This window comes from Serinus canaria, chromosome 2 (assembly GCF_022539315.1).
Source record: "Serinus canaria isolate serCan28SL12 chromosome 2, serCan2020, whole genome shotgun sequence".
Classification (NCBI taxonomy): Eukaryota; Metazoa; Chordata; class Aves; order Passeriformes; family Fringillidae; genus Serinus; species Serinus canaria.
In genome coordinates, this window is record NC_066315.1 from 18,756,993 (window position 1) to 18,777,295 (window position 20,303).

Consider the following 20,303-nt stretch of genomic DNA (forward strand, 5'->3'; position numbering starts at 1 on the left):
CCTGCCTCTATCACTCAGATTACTGCAGCTTCATGATAAGTATGAAGAGTACTGGTATTAAACCATAAATACATTATCTATTTTTACCCCACTATATACTATATTTGAATTACTCTTAATATAAGATCATCAAGGAAGATGTTTGACACATGACAGGATTATGGGCTAAAAAAAGTATTTTCAAACAAATCCTAAACTTAGCTCTCCAGTCTTTCTTTGGGTACCCGAATTATCAGCCCTCAGATTACACACATGCACCATCCAATTTCTTAAGCCAAAGTCCCTTATGTAGCAGCCCATATATATACAACCTCACACAGACATCAGAATTGTTTTTTTTCTACATCAGTATGTACTTGCCCTGATTTTTGACTCAAAAGTTCAGGCACATCTGAAGACACCAAAAGGGCCCACCCCAGTATGCAGGGTAGTAGCAGCTGGTGCTGACACAGGCAAAGCTGGGATCAGCCACCACCCATTTTGAAGAAACTTGAATTTCAAGCTCACCATAAGTCAGCTAAGATATATGAGCTGATTTAGAGAAAACTTAAGATTTTTCAAGCAATAGTTAAAAACTTACAGAGTGATGTAAAAACTGTGTACTGGGATTACAACCTACAATTATGTACTACATAAGCATGATTAAAAGGTAAACCAAATAAATTACCAGCCACCTCAATCCATTATCCAAACAGTTCAGGTTTATGAAAAGACACACTTTCTCTCACACACAGAGAAAAACATAATGCTGCTGGAACCAAAATTCAGTATGACTTGTCCAGCATGGAGCAGTGCTTTCCAACCAGTAACAGACCATTCAGCAGCCAGGACACTGGCTCCCAGCTGACCAACAAAAAACACCAGCCACTACTTTGGCTCCCACCCAGCACCCACCAGCCTAGAGGCAGCACACAAAAGAAAAGGAACACAGTACACACCGGTGCATAAGACTTCATAGCACATGGGAAGCCACCTGTCCTAGTCTGCTGTAAAGTGAACTTCTCTGGTGACCCACCAACTTTCATTATGTGTTCCTGAGTTAGTCCATTCCTCTTCATTGTTAAAGCAAGACTAACTTTAGTGTGAGCAATTAACTACAGCTGCTTATCAGAATGAATGTATTTGCCCAGCAACTGAAGCCTAAAAAAGAAAAACAACCAAGAAACACACCCCGAAAACACACAACACAGCATCAGCATGGAAAAATATGCCTTGAGCGCAATACTGAGTTCTTTTTAAAAACAGAAAGTAAGTAAGCAGAAGCACAGTCAATGTAATATGGTTAATTTAATTCTGGTTTTGACTATAGGCAAAAAAGCCAAAAGAAAAACTAAGCTTCAGTCTCATACAGTGATGATAAGGATGTTTGCTTTTCTAAGCAAGTCTGTTAAAACTTCTGGGTCTGGTAAACTGCTTACTGTAAAGCTCCAGTTTCCATACTGAGGTCAGGGCTTGAGTTTAGTTTCTGAATGGCAAGAGCTGCTCCAAGACACCTCAGAAACAGCCACCATGTTTCTAACTCACTAACATACAAATAGCTGTTAAAACTTCAGCTGTTATAACTCAAGTGCAATTGGTTTCACCTGAGAACCACTTAAACCTACACTACATTACAAATGGAATTTCTTTTTTCAAAACAAAATCAGTAACCAACCTGCTGAACTAAACAGACACTGTTTGGTGGAAACAAGAAGAGAATACACCAGGCAGAAAATTCAGTTAGCACTGTTACTTCTTCACTTCAAACAGCAAAGTAAAGTAGTCCATCAAAGCTATTCTCTTGGTAAACCCAAGAAACTATCATAATGCAGTGAGACACTGTTAATTATAGAACTCTGGACAGTTCTCTTACACTCCTCATATCACAAGAAGCTAGGATTAACTACATCCCAAAGCACAAGGATTCCCAATCATACTCTTGGAAAATCCTCTTGTAGTCACCAGCTGTCTTTCTCTCTCCTCTATATTTTTAACTTTGCTATCAACTTATACACATCAAACTCAGCAACACTAAAAAATGCTACTCTTACAAGTTCACATAGCTGATGGTCCTCCCCATGAAAAGAAATAGCCTTTCTTTAGAAAGGGTTTTGATTTTCTATTGACAAATACTTGAAGAGCATACAAAACTCAATCCCTTCTTGCTCCCACCAACAGGTCTGTTTTGGAAGAACTAAGTCAGTCTCAATTACCTTGGGCATTATGAACACATTAGTGGCAAAAAGTGAGAAAAAACAGATGAATGAGATTCTTTAGACCTGCACCAAAAATTCATTCAACAGTAAGTCTCACAACCGCTATAGCACTTTATATTAGAAAAGGAAATAGGTACAGCAAGCAGGTCATGTAAATACACTGATAGACACTGACAGTAACTGAAAATTTGGTCTTGACTCCTCATTTGTTTTTAGATATGAACATTAGAAACAGTTTACACACTGCTCTAAGATGCTGCACCACCTTCTCTTCTGATGAATTTTTTTTCAGAGGCAAAGGAACAGCTTAGTCTTTCTAAATACTCTCACTTCTCCCAGTTCATCTTTTGCTGGAGGACAAACTAAGAAGTGCCAAGTAGGGAGAAATGGGATTCTCACTTTCTAAAAATGCCTGACATCACCCTGTTTCATCTAACAGACATACAGGTCTGACCAAACCAAGACCTCACGTAACCATGGTAAAAAAAAGAACAGTACACACTGGTGCTGAATCCCCAATATCTACCATAAAAGAATTAGAAAAAGCAGAAAGAAAATACTTCTTCAATTCTAAGTATTACACTCCAAGTAAGCATTAGTTTTTGAAATTAACAACAGTTCTTCCTGGGAGTGTTCCTAAACTGGAGCTTTTAACTGGCAACCTAAGGTAGCTGTTAAAGAAAACTGGACATAGATTTTATTTACTTCCTGTACCTAGCTATGTAAGTGTTAAACTGACAAAATTAACCAAAACCTACACCATGGACCAAAAAAAAAACAAAAAAGGATAAAAACCAAACTAACTAACTAACTAAAAAACCCCCACCACCTAAAAAATAAAAACCCCACACCCTGACACTGTCAGAATACTTCAGAGACAGTTATATATTTCCACTTTAAAAAAATAAGAAAGGAACTGGTCTTTCTGAAAAGCATTTAGAGGAATTACAAAAGAAAGCAAACTTCTCTTCTGTTATTACTGTAACACTTGGGTAAATATTATCCACACAAGGATTATAACTAGCATTACTTAATAAACAAAACACATACCACTCTGGCTGCTCTTTCCTGAGATTCACACTTTCTGCAAAACCATGGTCCAGTGGGTACTTGAACAATTCCATAGCAAGCTGTTTTGAACAAGACAAAACATTTCAGCAAACATGAACAGCACGACAATACTAATAATATGTTCTAAAAGAAGCTTACTATTAGTTGATCTCACATAATTTTAATTATCAAGAAAACCAAATTGACAGCTATACATTGCACATTAAATCCTATCACAGAATTACAAGAAATTAAGTACAACAAGCTTAGATTTTAAAAATTATGCAGGATTTGCTCAATGAAAAAAGAACACATTCACTTGAAAAGTGACATAACCATTCAAAAGCAGCAACATTTCATATGTGACCTGTATTGCTATTTATTTACCTGCAAAACAGGTGAGACACTTCACTGTAAATGTTGGATGCTTGTTATTATGAGGGGGTTTTTTATGAGAAAACTAAAAGTAACTAACAAACCTGAGCTCTTCCTAAGGCACTTATTCATACGCTTACTATCCAGTTTTCTTACTCTTATAAGAACATTAACTGGTCCTAACCAGACAATCCATAGTGAACTGAACAAAGGCAAAGTTTGCTTTTTTAGCCCAGAAAATTCACAGAGCTGTAAATACAAACTGAACTCAGCATCAGGACTTGGATTAGTTGCAACTTGAGCCAGGCTACAACATAAATCCTTAGGAAAGAGATTTTCAGACAAACAGATTTATCTGCAAGACAGTCATCTATATTTTTACAGTATACAAAAGCACCCCAAGAGTTTGAGACAAAATTCCACAGAAAAAAAAGAGTTTAGCAGTTTGGTAATACTGCTCATGCTTGAAATGCACATATCAAGCAACCTTAAGAGCTACAGAGGGAACGAAAAAAAAAGAATACAAGTGCTGTGAGTATACTCTTATTTGTATGGGTGTAGCAAAAAACAAAGAACCAAAAAGCCAAACATTTTGGTCAAAAACAATCCCAAAGTATTAAGGATAAGTCAGACTCAATTCTCAACAATCATATGTTACTTAAGTACAAAAATCAGGTTTAAGTGTGTAAGTTGGAAAAAATATGATTAATTTAAAGTTATGAAGAAAGCTGAGATTAAATTAGTAACTCACAGTTATACTATACAAATAGTATAGTGTATACTATACAAATAGTATTGATTTTGTGATAGCTCAGAGATGAAAAATAGTAATGCAATAGTAATATAAAAACATCTGGGTAATACACCTTCATTTCCATGAAGGAAAGTCAATGAAATCATTTCCTATTATATACATACAAGTACTCATATTAAGATCCGTGGTCAGATTTTCAAATACTTCATTCAAGTATCTACAGGCCAAACTATTCTGATAACCCCTTTCTACTGCACAACAAAATTCTTTAACATGAGAAAAAAAAAAATCTTGTTTTCATTCCATCTGTAATAACCACAGATGGGGGGGACTCTGAATTTCTCTTTAGATATTAAGAGGGAGATTTTAAATGTGCAATCATACATTTAGGTTAGCAAGTGACAGTGCAGAATAGGAAACAAGTATAAAATGCAACTCAGAAACAAGGCTGGCAAGTAGATCCAAAAGCAACATGAGCTGGGCAAAGACCAAAGTTGAAGGGAAGTACTTCTATATCTGCCAGGGTAACAGAGCACACCTGGAGCCTCGACGAGGCCATCACCCAATCGTGCTCTGATATACCAGGATACCATTTACAGATTTTTGTTTATGCTTCCACTACTATGCAAAGCTTCTTTAAACACATGAAGAGATCTTGCCCTTCACAACTCGCCAATGACTTCACAACTGAAGTTCCCTCTAAACTAAGAATAATTATAATAACACAACCAAAGCAGTTAATAAAGCTTTATGGATAATACTGCTGTTTGTACTTCAAATACAGACCACCAGCTTCGACCACAAGGACTACTACATTTACTACAGAGAGGAGTGGACAGGCCTCCTCTACCACCTTTGTTCACATGACATATCAAATCCAAAATGTAAAGCATCAGTGGTACAGTAAACATGGAGTTCTTTTCTTAAGATCTCTGTAACAGGTTCTGGATTTAGACCAAGTAGTATTTTGCATACTTCCTGATAGATTCCAACTATGACTTTAACAAAAAAAGCTCATTTTCTTGTATCTGCTGAAGGGTGTCTCTCTATATTAGGAATACCTTCTACAACTGACTTTTGTTCCTGCTATTTCAGGTCCAACTGCTATCATCCAATTCTTTTACTGAAAATATCAGCAAGGCTCTAGATACAAAGGAAGATGACCAAGATAGTGCAAAAGGAATAGCTGTATCAGCTATGACCTCTAAAAGTAATCAGGTTTTAGTGCTCTTCTTCGTGATCCTAAGATCCCACAAGTGCAGTCAACCTACTGGTTTAACATTACTCAACTCTTAAGATGACAGGAAACCAATTCAAAACCAGATTAACTTCAGAGATCCTGTCAGGTCCCCTCTGTGTTCAATCTAATGCTAACAAAAATAACTTAATTATTTTGTATCTCTCCTTAAATTACTATTATTTCTCATTATTTGTCAGCTTACAAGGGAACATATACTTGGAACAACCAACTACTATATTACATCACAATTTAAGACGAGGCATGAGACACGCGTTAGTAGCATTTTCACATGCACTAGGCATTCAGATTAATGAACTGGATTTAGGATTTTCTGTCTCCTCCAATTTGTCCACCACCTGTAAGCAGCCAAAAAGGCAGTCACTGAGTTCACACGACTGCTTAGGAGTTGGTACAGAAAAACTACCATCTTATTCCTTACTTCTGCTACTATAAAGGAAAAGTTATGATGGCTTCCTTTCTTACAATGTCAGCAGCAGAATTGTCTCTTCCTCTGCTCTCACACGAAGGGTCAACCCACTGACAGAAAAAAAAACAATCACACAGAGGGAACATGCCAGCTCCTGAACTGAGCTGGAAACCAACCAACCAGCCTCCACTAAGCCAAACAAATCCAGCATCAGCCATTCCAAACAGCACCCTCCCCTTGCAGAACCACAACAGGAAGTCTCTTCATCTACCAGGAAACATCAGCCAAATGACATTCAAGGAAAGGCAGAGATGAAATCACATGACAGCTAAGTCTTTCCTACGCACCCCTCTCTTCCAGTCCTAAACCCTCCTTGTCTCCTGGCTGCCGCTCACATAAATTTTTCAAACTTGGGAAAAGCAGGGACAACAGGGATCGCATAGGGAAAAAAGAAACACAGCATAATACCAGAATAGAGTACAATAACAAGTTCTGCAAAGACCAAAAGCAATTTTAGAGAGTCTTTGAAATATTGCAGCTGAGGTTGTTAACAGGGTGCAGAGGCAGACTGGGAAGCACAGACACAAAAAGCATGCAGCAGAAGAGGAAAGGGTAAGAAATTGGACAGGGGAATTCTTCCTTTCTCACAAGCATAATGCAGGAGAACATACTATACTAAGTCTCACGTGAGGGAAAAGACGGACGGGAAGGAGGGAAGATGACAGAGCAAGTCAAACCAGAAAGCACGTGGCCTTAGAAACGGGGAAACAGGCTTCATGGGTAAAAAGAAGGAGCTGGGAGGGGGAGGGAAAAAAGGGGGGAAAAACGGCCGGGGGGTAGGGAGGAGAAGGAAGCAGGCCCAAGGGAAGAAGTCGGGGAGCACCAAGAAGGAAGTGGCGAGGCTGAAGGCCGGAGCGGGTGCGCTGCCCTCGCCTGCCCGCTCACCTTGATGCACTGCGACATTGCAGCCGTGCCCGTCGCAGTAGACGAGCGGGTTCTCGGCCCAGCCCCGCTCGTCGGAGCACACGCAGCAGCCGCCGATCATCTCCTTCATGCTACTGGAGAACTCACCCTCCAGTGACACCGGCAGCAGCAGCGGCTCGCTGGAGACCATCTAAGGGTTAAAAACACCGTCGTCAACACCGCGCACGCCACACGCGCCTCGCCCTCCGCCTGCCCCCTCCCCCGGCGGGGTCTCCCCTCAGTCACTCAGCCGCAGCCGCCGCCACCGCCGCCGCGGCAGCGCTTCGGGACTCATGACCGCCGGCTGAGCGCCTCGTCTCGCCCCCGCCCGACCAACCGGCCAGGCTGTGTCGGTCGGGCCGCGGCGGCTCCCGAGGCGGACGCGGCTCCGCGGGCGGGCACGGCGGCGGCGCCGGCGCGCAGGCGCACTACGCGCGCGCCCGCGGGGCGGGCAGGCCTCGGCCCGGGGCCTCCTCGCGAGGGTTTGCGCGCCGCCCGCGGAACGTGAGCGCCGCCGCGGCGCCCCGAGCGCGCGCCCCCTCCGCCCCCTACCGCCACCCCCTCCGAGAGAGCGCGCGCGGGAGCGCGCGCGGCGCCCAGCCGGCGGCGCGCGCGCCCGCCCTTCGCCGCGCCCGCGCGCACCTGACGGCCCGCGCTCGCACCCACCTCGGTGCGCGGCCACGGCCCGTCCCCCGCGCGGGACATGGCGGGGCCCCCCCGCGCGCCGGGGCCGCGGGACAGCCCGCGCGGCGCCGCGTCCCGCCCGGCCCTCCCCGCCCCCGCGAGCGCCGCACGCGCTGCGCGCTGCCCCCCGCCCGCCCCTCGGCCGCGGGGGCGGGGAGGCGGCGGACATGCGCCCCGCTCCCACCCGCACCGCCGCTCCGCGGGCCCCCTGCGCCAAGGCCGCAGGACGCGCCCCGTGCCCGCCCCCTCCCCACCCCCCCGAAATCATTTTTACTATCTTGTTTATTTTCCCCCTGATGTGACTGCAGGACTAATGCATTCCCGCTCCCAACTTTTATTATCCTGTTTATATCCCCTCGGTGTGCCTGCAGGACTAATGCGTTCTCGCTATTACGCCACTTGCCTGCCCTCACCGCAACTTTTACTATTTTGTTTATTTTCCCTGCGATGGGGCTGCAAAGCTAATGCATTATTAATCCCGCTCTTTCCTCTCCCCTCAAAACTCATGGCGCGGATGCAGCCCTGCCTGGCTATTCCTGCCGCGGCAGCGAAAGTGATGCTGAACGGGAAATCTGACAAATAGAGAAACCAGGGCGGCTGCAGACACACAAAAACAAACATGTTCTTCAACACAGCCGCTCTCTACTTTTACTAAGAGGTGGAAACGTCTTTCTAGAAGTTGGGCGATTGTTTGTTTGTTTTTTTTAATAAAACAACTCCGTAATTCTGTTGTCTCTCTAAATTAAAAGGGGCGGGGGGGAAGAAAAAAAAAAACCTGAGGGGAGCGAGCTGAGGTGGTCAGCAGAGAGGAAAATCTCAGGCTATTCAGTTCTCCATTGTAAGCAGGTATGCCTGTAGCAGAAGGAACTAATTGTGGTGATTGTTAGGAGCATTAAGAAATTAAATGCAGCCTTGCAAAGTCCTGGTAGCTCACTTGCCCCCGGCCTAACATTTCTTTATTTGTTTGTTTGTTTGTTTTATTTTGTGTTGGGCAAGGAAGATATCATTGATTCATCTTCATTATCATTCTAAAAGGCAGAGAAGCAGAATTTGTGTGTGGGCTGTATTTCTCACGATGATGTTGCAAGGGCAGCTGAGCTGGTATCTGTACAAATCACTGCCGAATTATGTACATTCCTGGACAGAGCACTACCTAGACCCACACATATGCAGATTATATATTATACATTGTCATAGTCCTGTACACAAGTGCAGATGTTTTATTAGTTAACAAACTGCTGCATGGAAGGGAGAGGTGGGATGTGCACAACTCTACCCCCTGGAGACATCCGAGTCTGCAGTTTGTATTCAGGATATCTTAGGTCAAGCTCTTTTCTCTCCTTCAAGTTTTAACTGAAATTATTTTGATAGAGGAAGAATGGCAGGCAGGCAAAAAAGAATCATGGAGGTAGTTTCCTACATGCAAGGCCCAACCAAACATGAGATTATTGCAGCCATTTCGGGCGCATTCTAAGCATTTCTCTGTAAATGTATGCTCCAAATAGCCATAAGAATTGAGAAATTTTTAAGATATGTGAAAAAAAGGAGGGGGAGGAGACTGAAATGTAGTGTGTTTCAGTTGTGTAAAATCAAAGACTGCTCTCAAAAAAAAAAAAAAAAAAAAAAAACACCCTGCACCAAATGTCCTATCAACACTGAAGAATACAAATTTGAAAATAAAACTATTTGTTATTAAACATACTTAAAACACTATTTTTATTACTTTAAAAGCTCATAAAAATACCCTGAAAATTGCAGGTGCAAGCAATTACTTTGCAAGAAAATAAAGCAAATAATATATCCTGGTGTTTTAAAAAAACGCAAATTATTTGAAGCTGATAGATACAGTGTCGCAGCCCTTCTTCATTCTTGTCAAGAAAATGACATCTAATTTAAAAAGCTTTCTCAATGATTCTGCTAACCCTAACAAAAAAACAAAACAAAAAAAAAAAAAGGTCACAGTACAGCAGCAAATCCAGCAAATCTATCCTTTATTTCCCTGATAAATTTAATTTTTAAATAAAAATATATTAAATATATTTTGTCAGATGAATTTATACATTTAGTAAAATGTGTATTGTAACAAACAATTGTAAATTTTTCTCACGACTTTTTATTTTTGAGGTTTTCCTGCAATTTCTTGTCTGAAAAGCAACTAGTACAATCAATTCCCAAGTGTCTTTTTCTATGTTAGCTATTTTGAAGCTCAATCTTTAGTTTTCCAAAGCAGCATCACCAAAGAAAAAACTAATTACTTTGCAACAACTTGATTAAAGCTGCACTATAGCAACAACAGTATATTCTTGAATCTACTGTATAGTTTTCAAGTAAAAATATTCTAATCTCACACCATGCAATACACCAGCCCAGTATTGAACATCCCAAAATTTTGCTTTAGTTAAAATTCAGTCAAGCCTAATACATTCAATTATTTAATGAAACATTTGTTGTCTTCTTATAGATTTCTATTTAATTCTTTCTATAAAAAGAGTGTACATGGACTGGAAGAAACTCCATGATTACCACTTTATGGCATTGTGTAATATTTGACTGAAAAATTTAGATAACCTCTTGATAGTTCTGTAAAACAATCATTTAGAGAAGACCTTTGAAATGCAAAATAGGAAAAGAAATGCATTACCACTAAATAAATACTGCTAACACTAAGCCTATAACAGCTATGGAATCAGAACATAAAATCTTGTAGCATATATGTTCTTATGACTGTAGTATTTAATAAGCACTGACATGACACAGAAGGCCAATTTTCTTTTTCCAAAAATGGAAGCCTGTCCTTCTTATAGTGATATATAAGAGATTAAAATAACTAGAGAAAAATATAATTCAGTGAGTAAGAATTAATAATTTTATTGTTAATCTAAATGCAAGGAGAAAATCCAATTTGCTTAAAGGAACCTACAAAATCTAGAAGCTAAACAAGTTAGAATATAAGAAACTTAAAAGAAGATTTTGTGTTTCAATTTTTCTTACTTTCACAAACAGAATGAATGTGTAAGTAAAAGAAAATTACACTCTCCAATTGCAAATTGTTTTAAAAAGTTTAAGGCATTCAAGAAAACATTAGCATATATGAGTGAATAGCACTTCAGTTTCATAAACAAAAATAAAGACGTACTCACAAATTTTTACTACAAAATAATCAGCTGCAACAGTAAAACTAAGATTTTTGAATGCTTGGTTGAAACTTTTTTCCCTTAAAACGTGCAAAATCATATTGTAATTTTACTGAATAAAACAAAGCACTGAACAAGAAAAAGTCTTTAATTTACAAAGCCACATTACCAGTTAAATATAATCATCAGAAGAATCTTCCAAAAATAACAGAAAAAGCATTGACTTGATATAAAATGCATACTATGTTAGAAAGCATAAATTTATATTGGGACTTGGAGCTGTAGAGCAGGAAAACTCACTTCCTTCCAGAAAGCAAACTTCTCACAGTAATTTCTACTCCATTTTCAGATTGGGTCTTTGTTGACAAAGCTGTGATCTTTACCTATGTGCAAAAAGATACATACTGCAGCTAAATAGATGCAACTGAAAACAGAAAAAATGGAGTAGCTTAGTGATGTTCAATAGGGAGAATGATCTATCTCTTGATTATCCATTTAAAATACATTGATGCTTGTCTGCCTTTTGTTTATGTGGTTTTAAATCATTAACAACATTCACTGAAATACCTTCTAATCGTGGGTATTGGCTTCATTTCTAGGAAGGCAGCAGTGAAATGGTCTTTACACAAAATAAAATGCAACTCTTATATGTTGACCCTTGCACAGAGTGCATTTTAAATGGCAGTCTGCCTTAGATCCAACAAATTCCTTCTATCTTTGTTCAGTTATGAAGGATATAGCATGTCGACAGAACCCACATTAATAAAGTAAATGTATCTTTACATGCTTACTCTTAAATTGTATTGAGAAAGAGTAAAGTTTTCTTTTTCCTCTTCCTCTTCTTTAATATATTGCTAAAATCTGTATTAAACACCTATCCAAATGCAATGTACTCAATAATTTAGACGTCTCAACATTTAACATGTAGTCACTTGGTGATGAGGAATTTGCATTGCTCTGTATATTTACATGCCATGCGAGTACAGGTAGCAGCATTGGAGGTCATGTCAGTGCATCTCCTGGACACCGTGCCTCTTCATATGTTGTGCTGTTTTCTTTTATGTGAACATATTTACAAATTTTGTCATTCTTTAGACTGCTAAAAAGGGGAAAATAATTCCACCAACTACTGCATTCATTTTCTTGCTTTTAATTGTATTATCACCTTTCAAGAGTTTGGTGAATTCCATTTAGCTAGCAGCAATGGATAAAATTGGTGGTTTTCAAGTACTGCTTCTGTTACTAGTGTTGGCATTTAAATGTTAATTTCAGACTGAGGTTTACAGTAAACATGAAACAAGGGATTTTCTTTGACTGAACAATCTCAAACCAAAATTCTAAATAAAGGAAACCTAGCACAGGATGTTTTTAAGTGCAGTGATTATTTCCTTCTAAAGATTTAACATTCCCTAAGTGATAGAAGTTAAGGAAGTTAAATGTGATGGTTAATTTATAATTCTCTACATTAAAAAAGCATTTAAATGCTAACCACATTTTTATATGAGTTAAGTCAAAGTAATGATAATTACAGTATGATACAAAAGAACCTGAAATAAACTTCTAGCAAACCATACTGAATATTAATACCGTAATAAGCCCTGAGAAGCTGGTTTAGTAAACTCTGGAATGTAGATTATATGCAATTTAAATGTAACATAGGGCTTTTCTTCAAAGAAGAATTCTTCATTTCAAAGTTTGGATTTTTATGAGGTATGTATTAATTCACTGGATTTATATTAAGTACATTTACATAGCATCACTCCAAGACCAAGCCTCGGATTACTTCTATTGGCATATTTCTATGTAGGATTTGCTAAATTAACATTCCATATAAATTAATAGCCTTCTTTTCATGTTTGTTGTGTTACGATCGGTATTGTGATACTGTGTTGTGTCACAGGTCACATTTATTTCATTTCAATTCAGGAACAGTATCTATACTATATATTACATATGAGAACATGCTGAATTTCCCATTAAATCTCTTAAAATGCAGAGCTATTTTAGATGGATTTGTATAAAAAAAACACATATATCTAATATAAGCGTGGGAAAGGAAAAGCTGGTTTGTTATATGCTAAAGCAAATTGGAGTAAATCAACCGCATCCGTGGGCTGGATAAGCAATACTACTCTGCTTTTCCCACTACCATTTGGACAAGACAATGTTACTTTTTTATTTAAAGTGTTTTCTTCTCAACAAGGGGCCACCACTTCCCAATCTCAAAAACACGCCCCAGAATATGTTAATTAATTGTATTGTGTCTCTGAAAGAAAGAGGTTGCCAAATGCAATAAAAAAAAAGAAAAGGTCTTTCGATCACTGAGCTGCATTCCCACTGCTTGTTACCATCTCATTTCAATTCCATATAGATATACATGGATACATTTCCTCCAGGTACAACTTTGACCATTAAAAGCTGTTTAAGAGCGAAAGTCTAACTTGACCACATAGGGTGTATATGGGAAGCTTAACATTCCTGCTGAATTAAGTGCACAAGCCTCGGATCATTTTTTGTCAATCCTACTACGGTACTTCAGAGTCGGGAATGTGGGTAATTTCTATAACATGGTACTTCCCAATTAAAAGTAACAACAATGCTCTTCTGTACAAAAAAAATTTATATATAAAATATGCCAACACATTCCACACAAATACAAAATAAGGAGTAATGAAGAATTGCAACAAAAGATCTCCTCTTTTTTTTTAAATCTTCCATTTCAATGAGATAGTTTTCAAATAGAGATATATTGTTTTAGCAAATACAAGAGTATTAAATGTCCTTTTGAATGATGCCTTCTAAATTTGCAGTAACCCTCTGAAAATTCCCAAGCAGCAATCAAGAACAAATGCATCTCCTGAATAGTCAAGCAGGACTAGTAAAACAAAACAAAAATCTTTCTTTCCTCGATCTTCAACTAATGCCTTTAAATATTATCAGGGTGGTGTTTTCTATATATTATTGCATCTTCAGCTTTTGAATAATATGCATGCTTTTAACCATCTAAACTGAACTGAGTTTTTATTTGGAGGAGTCCAACAAAAGCCTGCAAGTTTTCCAAGAGTGAAAGAAAAGTCTCAAACGGTATTATCTTAAACAATGACTGCAAGCATGCAACTTCCAAAGTGTGCATGGGGGAAGAAAAGTCACTTCAGAATTATTTTCAGCTAGGTGATATACATAAACATCAACCTTTAATTTCTTTTTCTTACTGATTACCATATAAATGTTAATTTTTTTGGCAAATGGTTAATTTTTTTTAAGTCTATGCACCACTTCTAATATTTTAAAATAAATTCACAAGCACTCGGCGATAACTTGCTAAAAACAATCACAATTCTTCTAGGAAGGATTTTCTTAAAATAACCAGTTCTCTAGAAACTCTTTCATCATAACAAATATGAGTCCCTACACATTTTAATTTTATCTTCCAGAAATAATGTGCAAATACTTCTTTTGTTTTTTTTCTTACATGATTAAGGGCACTTGTTGGAAATTTTCTTGAACATCAAGTTAGTTAATTCTTCCCCTATGGAAATACATGAAAAAGTTCAGTCTGAAATAGTGTACTGAAAAAAATTTAATTTCAAATTCTTTTCAGGAAGAAAAGAATGCAACAAACTTTTCCTATAAATCAAGTATTTTAAAATCTCAAACCAACATAAAACAATCACTTGGGGGGGGGGGTGGGAATCCATCATGGTGCTTATATGAAAAACAGGATAAGATTAATCTTCGTTTTTATATACAGATTTAAGAATAGTTCCTTCCAAATTTCTCTTTGGCTACATTTATTAATCCAAATCCAGTGGGTCGAAGCAGTTTTTCCCAATTTCTTTAACAAGTCCTGCTCTAAAATCCACCCAGAAACAGATGTTACTTTATGTACAATTCCGCTGCGGTAGTTGGGGGGTTTTTACCTTTCAAGTAACACGTGAGCTACAGCCTCACGGAGCTCCCTCAGCGGATGGCACTTCTAAAGGCTCCTCTCTACTCATGAACCCGATTTCGCGGCGGGTCCCCCCACGCCGCTGCGTGCGAGCACACAGCGTGCGGGGCCCGGGGCTCTCCCTCCTCCCCGCCGGCGGAAAGCGGCGCGAAAAGAGGCAGCCGGGGAACAATGGGGAGCGCCGGGAGCAGGGGGAGCCCCGGCCGCGCTTCCTCCGGCCCCGCCGCCGCTTCCTGCGGGCTCGCGCGCCGCTCCGTTCCCTAGGGCGGCCTGCCCGGAGCCCGCCCCGCTGACGGGAGACCCCCGCTCACCCTTGGAATCCCCCGTGCCCGCGCCGCGCTGCCCAGGGCACCCACGAGTTTACTCTCGCAGCCACTCGCTCGCCCCCGAGCTCTCCCGCCCCCGCACGGCGAGCGGGGCTGCCCGGCTGGCGCGGCGCCAGCCCCGCTCCTGAGCCTATCCCGGGGTCGGGCGGGCGGCCTATGGGAGCCCTGATCCCGCTGCCCCGGGCTCCTGCCCCGCATGCCGCGAGCACTGCCCGCAGGAGAGCGGCAGCACTACAGAGGCGCCGCGGCCCCGCTGCACTGCGCGCTCCCTCCCTTCAGGGGACGGTGCTGCGCACAAAGGGCGGCTCAGCATTGTTCTCCTCCCTGACCCCCAAATCCCCTCTTCCCCACCGGGAGAGGCGAACGGGAAGGGCCGGGACGAAGGGCGAAGACGGGGAGAGGCCAACTGCCCGCGGCGCCGGCCGCTTTCCAGCGTATCCTGCCTGCCATCTTCGCCTTTCCCCAAACTTGCCTTCGTGCTGTGCCTGCCGTCGAAGCCCGCCTCCCCACCGCCCCTTGTTCCCTCCTCGCAATGGAGTGAGTCTTTCACATGTCAACTCGCCTAAAAATCCCACTGAGGCGGCAAAGGAACCTCTGCCCCATCTCAGCCACCCAGGGCATCCTTGTCAAGTTTGTGCACGGGATCACCTGCTTCACGTACCCACAGGGGAAAAAAAAACCCTCAACTGTACCAATGCAAGGTGTTGAGAATTTTGTCCTCAAATTCACAAAAGCGTCCTTCTTTTAAACCTTGATGGGCCTGGTTAGTTGACCAGGCGATATTTAAGCTACAGTCCTTGGCCACCTGCAGCCCAGTGCATTCCCGTCCCCACACTCCATGGAGCGGACACCAAGACACCGGTATCCAGCAAAAAACTCAAAAGCTTTTGAGGAAGAGAGTGCGAGCTACAACATGACACTGAGGAAAAACCACGGCTCGATTTAAATAATTGCATAATATTAGGATTTAACTTATAAATGTTTACATTTGTGTGATTTGATTAATGTCACGTTTGATTTCCTTAAAGCCACTGACAAGGTACTTTAAAACACGAGATTAACGTCTACCAGCGATGAAATTCAACAGGCAAATCCTCTTCCCAGCGCCCCGGCTCCCCCGGCACGCGGGCAGGAAGGGACCTCAGACCCCCTTTCTGGCCCGTGCAGCCCTCGGCCAAGGGAGCTCCCCGCATATCCCGTGGGCAGCGATCCCGCCCCGCAGGTGACAGGATTCCTGGCCGGTCTCTGCCGCTGCGGTATGCGGGGCTCCGCCGGCGCTCCCGTTCAAATGCGGCCGAGCCCGCCTCTGCCCCGCCCCCACCCGGCCGTTACCGCCGCCGCCACAGGGACACCCCGATCCCGCCCCGGCACTTCCCGAGGGAGGCGCCGCCGCTCCCGGGTTTTCCCGGAATGCCGGGGGAAACGGAGCGGGGGGAGGGGGAGCAGCGGCGGGAGGCTCGAGCGCGGCACGAGCGCGGCCGGCGCAGGGGATTGTGGGTAGGAAGGTGGTCGGGGCAGCAAAGGAAGCGGCGGGCGGGGGTGGGGGGGTGAAAGGTCAGCGGCCGAGAGCCCCCGCGCCAATGGCGGGCGGGCCGGGTTGGTCCGGTCCCGCTCGGCGAGTCGGCGTCGTGCCGCTCTCCGCGGCTTTAAACACCGAGTGTGTCTGCCCGCAGATGTGTCCGTGCATCTGTCCGTGCGTGTCTGTGGGTCCCGGGCCGTCGCTGCCGGCCCTTGTAACGGTTCGCGCGAGGCCCCGCGCGCGCGGTATTTGTTCCCCTCCTGCCCCTCCCCCACCGCTCTTCCACGCGATTTATGGGATTTGCAAATAATTCCAAGGGGGTTTTCTCCCTCCGCACCCCCTCCTACCCCGGCTCCTAACCTCCGCTTCCTCTCCCACCGCCTCGGCAGTCACCGGGGAGCTCCGTCGTCGCCGGCAGCGCGGGGCCGGGCAGACCCCGCACACAAAGGTCCCGGCCCCGCTCCCTTTCCCGCCGGCCGCGGCTCGCGGGGACTGTCCGGTGAGTCCAGAGCCATGAAATCTGCAGCTCCTGCTCGCGGCGGGCTCCGGCGACGAACGGGGGGTTCCTTGAACCGCCCCGCAACTTTCTCCCCGTGCCCCGCACCCCCGACCCGCCGCCAAAGGTAAAGCTGGAGCGAGTCCCCTCGCCAGCCCTTACAGTGAGGCTCAAACGGAGGAGGAAAATGGGAAATGTTCGCACGGAGAAGTGGTTCCCTTTGTTCTTTCATTGTTTCTACCCGAACTGGCGGATACAAGGGATAAACACTTACCTTCTCTCCTTTTTGCTCCAAAACACACACGTTCCCATCAGCTTTAAAATGCACGGTCCACTTTGGAAGCGACTACAAATGTCGGGAGAGTTTGTATTCCATTCTTTTACACTCTGCTCTTTTTAGTGTAAGATTAAGTTGCCGAGCACGTTGTTGCAAGCCCCCCGCCTTAGTGAATGGTCACGTTTAGGACCCTCCAAGTCCATCCTAATTCTGCCAGTAGAATTGAGGGTATTGGAAGTCTAAACTTTCAAAAGGAAAAGGGCCTGCATCTATCGAGCAGACCTGAAAATGCACTCAGTTCTTCACTCACTCCCACGAAATGGATATAAACACCTCACCCCAGACAACTCAATGAAATATACATTTTAAAGCTTGAATGTAGAAAAGCTGTTGCCTCGGCTGAGATAAGCTAAAAGCAAATTGGCATGAAGAAAATCTACCTCAGTGTATTCCACAGCAGGAATAGTCTCTATAGTTTAAAACAAGAAAATAAGAGCATCATATAGAAATGCTAAGCGTAAAGTTAAAAGGAAAACAACCTCTGAGAGGAATATGCTACCCGGGGTGGAATGGGGAAAATTGCAATTTTTTAAAGTGTCCCTTTTTTGCAAAAATTACTGTTTTTCTTTTTTCTCCCCATGCAACCGAGGCGGGGGGGAGAGGAACCCATTTTCTGCTCTCTTTGTAGTCCAGTCGGCATTTTGCACCCAGAAACACAGGCAGTTCCTCCCCAAACCTTGCTTTAATCTGATTACGACGAGATTTGCTGATACAATGAATATTTGAAATGATCCTTGTGTCTTAGTGAGTGGGAAGCATTTCCAGGCTCCCGTTTCCAAGGCTCCCTGCTGCAGGGGGAAGAGGAGCGGTGGGGAGACCCTGCTCCCCAAGGCCCCGGTGGGGTGGCAGCCAGGGGTGAGGGGGACAGCCCCCTCCTCCAGTGCCCAAGGGCGCTGGATTAATTCAGCCCAACTCCCTCGGCCTGTGGTTGGAGCAGGATCTTTAAGTGCCTTTTCCCCCTGCATCATCACGCCTTTGCCAATTGAAAAATAAACAAATAATAGCAAAATAAATTTTAAGAAAGAGAGAGGATGCAGGCGACCCAAAGTAATTGTGGGACCAGGAGTGGATGTTGTCTCACACCCCCTCTCCTCCTCTTTCTCCCCCTCCTCCCGATGTGGCCTTAATGGCAAACTGGAAGGCCGGTTTATTTCATAGGGCCATATTACAACCAACAAGGTAAATAGGGAGTCGTGGGGGAGAGGGAGGGGGGAGGGAGCAAAAGGGGCTTTTCTTTGATAGCGTTTAATTGGAATTGAAACATTCTGGGGCTGTAAACATTCTTTATTTATTCAGCACACATAAGCGGGCATTGTTTTATCACCATCATAATTACGGTGTCCTTTAAACTGACTGATAGCAAAGGAGATAAGGGAATGCGCCTGTAGCTCCAGATCAAATCGCTGGCTCGCCCCTCTCCCCGGGTCACCAGGATCCACACGGTTCTTGGAGATGAGGAGCGCCGGAAGATTGTGGCCTGGCTATCCCTTACGTCATGAAAGTGATTTGTACCACATTGCTAATTTGGTGCAATTCATAACCTCCTGATCTCCTTCGTTTGCAACTGCTTTTCAGTTTGCAGGGTACGATTTTTAAGATGTAGTTTCCCACCGCAGAAATTAAGAGTGATCACCTATGTGCAAGAGAGGATCTTGTTTCCCAATGTTTGTTGCTTTACCTTTGTCTAATTAAAAATGCAAACTTTTAGGATCCTTTCAGAACAAAGCCTCACCAAATCCCCTTTACGTCCAAGGATTTGCAAATTTATAAAGGCTGCATTGAATTCAGCATGGGTCAAGGGGCAAAAAAAGGGTAGAAGGTCACTGCATTTTGATTATGGGTCAGTAAACAACATGGCATGTAGTATGTGTCCAGAAACTCCTGCTAAAAAGTATTTTAAAACTACCATGGGTATTAAATTCAATAAATAGTCTTAGCCCATAGTGATTATAAATTGCACAAAATTGTAGTGTGCAAGAAACACTCTAGCTCCCATGAAAAAAATGAAACAAAACCCCCACAAACTTAAAAAGCACTTAGTAGAACTCTACATTGCATCTCTGTTTAAGGAAAAAAAAAAAAAAAAAGAGAGAGAGAAAGAAGAAAAAATGGAAGAAAGAAAAAAACAACCCTGAAGCTTCTAGGTATAAGAGTGTTATTCAGATTATGATTTTTTTTTTTTCCAAGGCTGATGGCTGGTATTTCTTTGTCCCGCACATTTAGGAGATTAAGTTATACATTCTGATACGTTGTCTGACTAGAACTTAGGGCAAATTTTAGTTACTGCAGTCACATTTCACTGACTTTAAAATAGCAGAAGGATCCTATTATACTATTCCTTGACCCTATTATATTTACATTACTGGACTCTTTGTGATAGCCTCTAGCTGCTTTCTATCTCTGTCCTCCTCGAGCAAAATATGCCCAACAGTAACTAGAAGCAGGGTGTAGTGTTAGAAATCAAGTTCTCATGTGAAATATGTATTTCCGCACAGCATCATGAAAGCAAAAGGTTTATTTAATACTTGTCAATACTTGAAGACATAGTCCAGCATTAGCAAATAATAATAAATAATAATAATACTCTAATAAATGTGGCAATCCTATTGTGAAAACGGACATGACCCTTAGATTTTCCTGAAGATTTTCAGAATTCTCCCCATTAGTACAACCAGTGGTGGACATTGCTGTTGCATTTCCCAATGAAACGTTTAAAAGACTGTAAATGGTGTGTGCATTACTACCTTGCAGAAGGAAGAGGTCAGGCTAAATTGCACTGGTATTTAAACATAATCATACTATGAAAATAAATCAAAACATCACGTAAAAGGAGTATTTTAAACGTTACACACAT

General features: G+C 42.6%; 1 protein-coding gene across 5 annotated transcripts in view; it reads right to left on the bottom strand.

Moving 5' to 3' along the window:
* MLLT10 (MLLT10 histone lysine methyltransferase DOT1L cofactor) overlaps positions 1-7,694 on the bottom strand; it is a 123,707-nt gene extending 116,013 nt beyond the window's left edge. The window contains exons 1-3 of one of the 5 annotated variants that reach the window (XM_050971618.1): positions 7,671-7,694; positions 6,987-7,155; positions 3,246-3,325 (exon numbers count right to left, since the gene is read on the bottom strand). In XM_050971618.1, the coding sequence (XP_050827575.1) occupies positions 3,246-3,325; positions 6,987-7,155 (249 nt within the window). In that variant the 5' untranslated portion in view covers positions 7,671-7,694. Of the gene's footprint in view, positions 1-3,245; positions 3,326-6,986; positions 7,156-7,670 lie in introns of those variants that run through there. The other 4 variants (XM_030241749.2, XM_030241727.2, XM_030241734.2 and 1 more) reach the window with 4 other exon arrangements.
* Between the last annotated feature and the right edge of the window lie 12,609 nt (positions 7,695-20,303).